This window comes from Galeopterus variegatus, unplaced genomic scaffold (genome assembly GCF_000696425.1).
Source record: "Galeopterus variegatus unplaced genomic scaffold, G_variegatus-3.0.2 Scaffold3022, whole genome shotgun sequence".
Taxonomy (NCBI): domain Eukaryota; kingdom Metazoa; phylum Chordata; class Mammalia; order Dermoptera; family Cynocephalidae; genus Galeopterus; species Galeopterus variegatus.
The window spans coordinates 35,870-37,282 of record NW_007729133.1 but is presented as its reverse complement, the minus strand read 5'-3'; the positions used below and the strand labels follow the sequence as shown (position 1 = coordinate 37,282).

At 34.6% G+C, this 1,413-nt stretch overlaps 1 protein-coding gene across 1 annotated transcript in view; it reads left to right on the top strand.

Moving 5' to 3' along the window:
- The window catches only part of MFSD8 (major facilitator superfamily domain containing 8), a 22,172-nt gene extending 21,291 nt beyond the window's left edge, over window positions 1-881 (top strand). The window contains exon 7 of the mRNA XM_008583751.1: window positions 651-881. Coding sequence (XP_008581973.1) covers window positions 651-860 — 210 coding nt within the window. The 3' untranslated portion in view covers window positions 861-881. The remainder of the gene's footprint in view (window positions 1-650) is intronic.
- The last annotated feature ends 532 nt before the right edge of the window (window positions 882-1,413 follow it).

Here is a 1,413-nt window from a genome sequence, read left to right as displayed (position 1 = left end):
TTATTTTAAACAGCTGCTTAGCATTCTACTCATTAAATATACTATAATGTATGCATTTAATTCACCATTGACATTTAGGTTGTTTTCAATTTGGGGCTATTAAAAGTAATGCTGCACTGAACATTCTTGGGTAGACTTGGATACAGTAGTTGTAGGAGTGGCATTGTGGTACAGTTTAAAGTGGTATAGTGGAGTCAACCAAACATGACTTCAAATCTCTTAGACAGGTTATTTAAACTTTCTGAGTTGCAGCTTCCACATTTGTTAAACAGGGATAACACCTCTTGTCGAAACCTATGAACATTAGAAATGGTTTATGTAAATCACCCACCTCAGTGTCTAGCACATAACAGGTACAAAATAAATGTTAGCTTTAAAAGGTATATTAATAAATTATATTGTTTTCAGGGCTTCTGTAGACATTGTCTTTTTACACTCCTTTTATTTTTCTTAAACTGAGTATAATATCAAATAAGTTTATTGTTCATTATTTATATTTATGGAGAGGCGTTTTACATTTAATTTAAAAGTAAAAGATGGAGAAAGTGATTTTTATGAGTTTGCCTTAGTTTGGTAGTAGCATTATCTTTATTTTTAAATAACTAACCCTGAATATCAATTCTGCTTTTACCCCACTTCACCACCCACAGGGTGTATACATGGGCTGGTTAACAGCTTCTGGAAGTGGAGCACGGATTCTCGGGCCTGTTTTCATTAGCCAAGTGTATACTTACTGGGGACCACGATGGGCATTCAGCCTTGTGTGTGGAATAATGGTGCTCACCATCACACTCTTGGGAGTGGTTTACAAAAGACTCATTGCTTTTTCTGTAAGATATGGGAGTTCAAGAATAAACTAGGTAAGACTGTGATGAAAAGTACTTGCTGTGTGTCACTTCCTAGTCCAAGGCTCTGCTAGATGATTGCTATGAGCCAGTCTCCAGAAGTAAGGCTGCAAATATTACATAATTTGAATAACAAGAACATATATTGAATAACAGAGGAATTCCACATGTAACTGTGAATAGTAGGATATATAAAAACATTCTGGATCATAATTTCCTTATCTCAAAAATGAAATATTCTTTTTATAACACCTTTTTAGGGATATATGAACTAATGAATGAATGGACAGTGGTCTATAAATGTGAAGTTATACTCTTTTTTGGCAGCTGGCCAGTACAGGGATCTGAACCCTTGACCTTGCTGTTATCAGCACCCTGATCTCCCAAGTGAGCTAACCAGCCTGCCTTGAAGTTGTACTCTTAATACAAACTGCAGAGGTGTCATTAAAATAATGAGAAAATATCTTATACAGTGAACCAGGAGAGTTCTGTATGAGTTAGTTATAGCAAAATGAAATTATGGAAAATTTTTTTACCTAAATAGAAATTTTTGTTTCAAAAATACCTA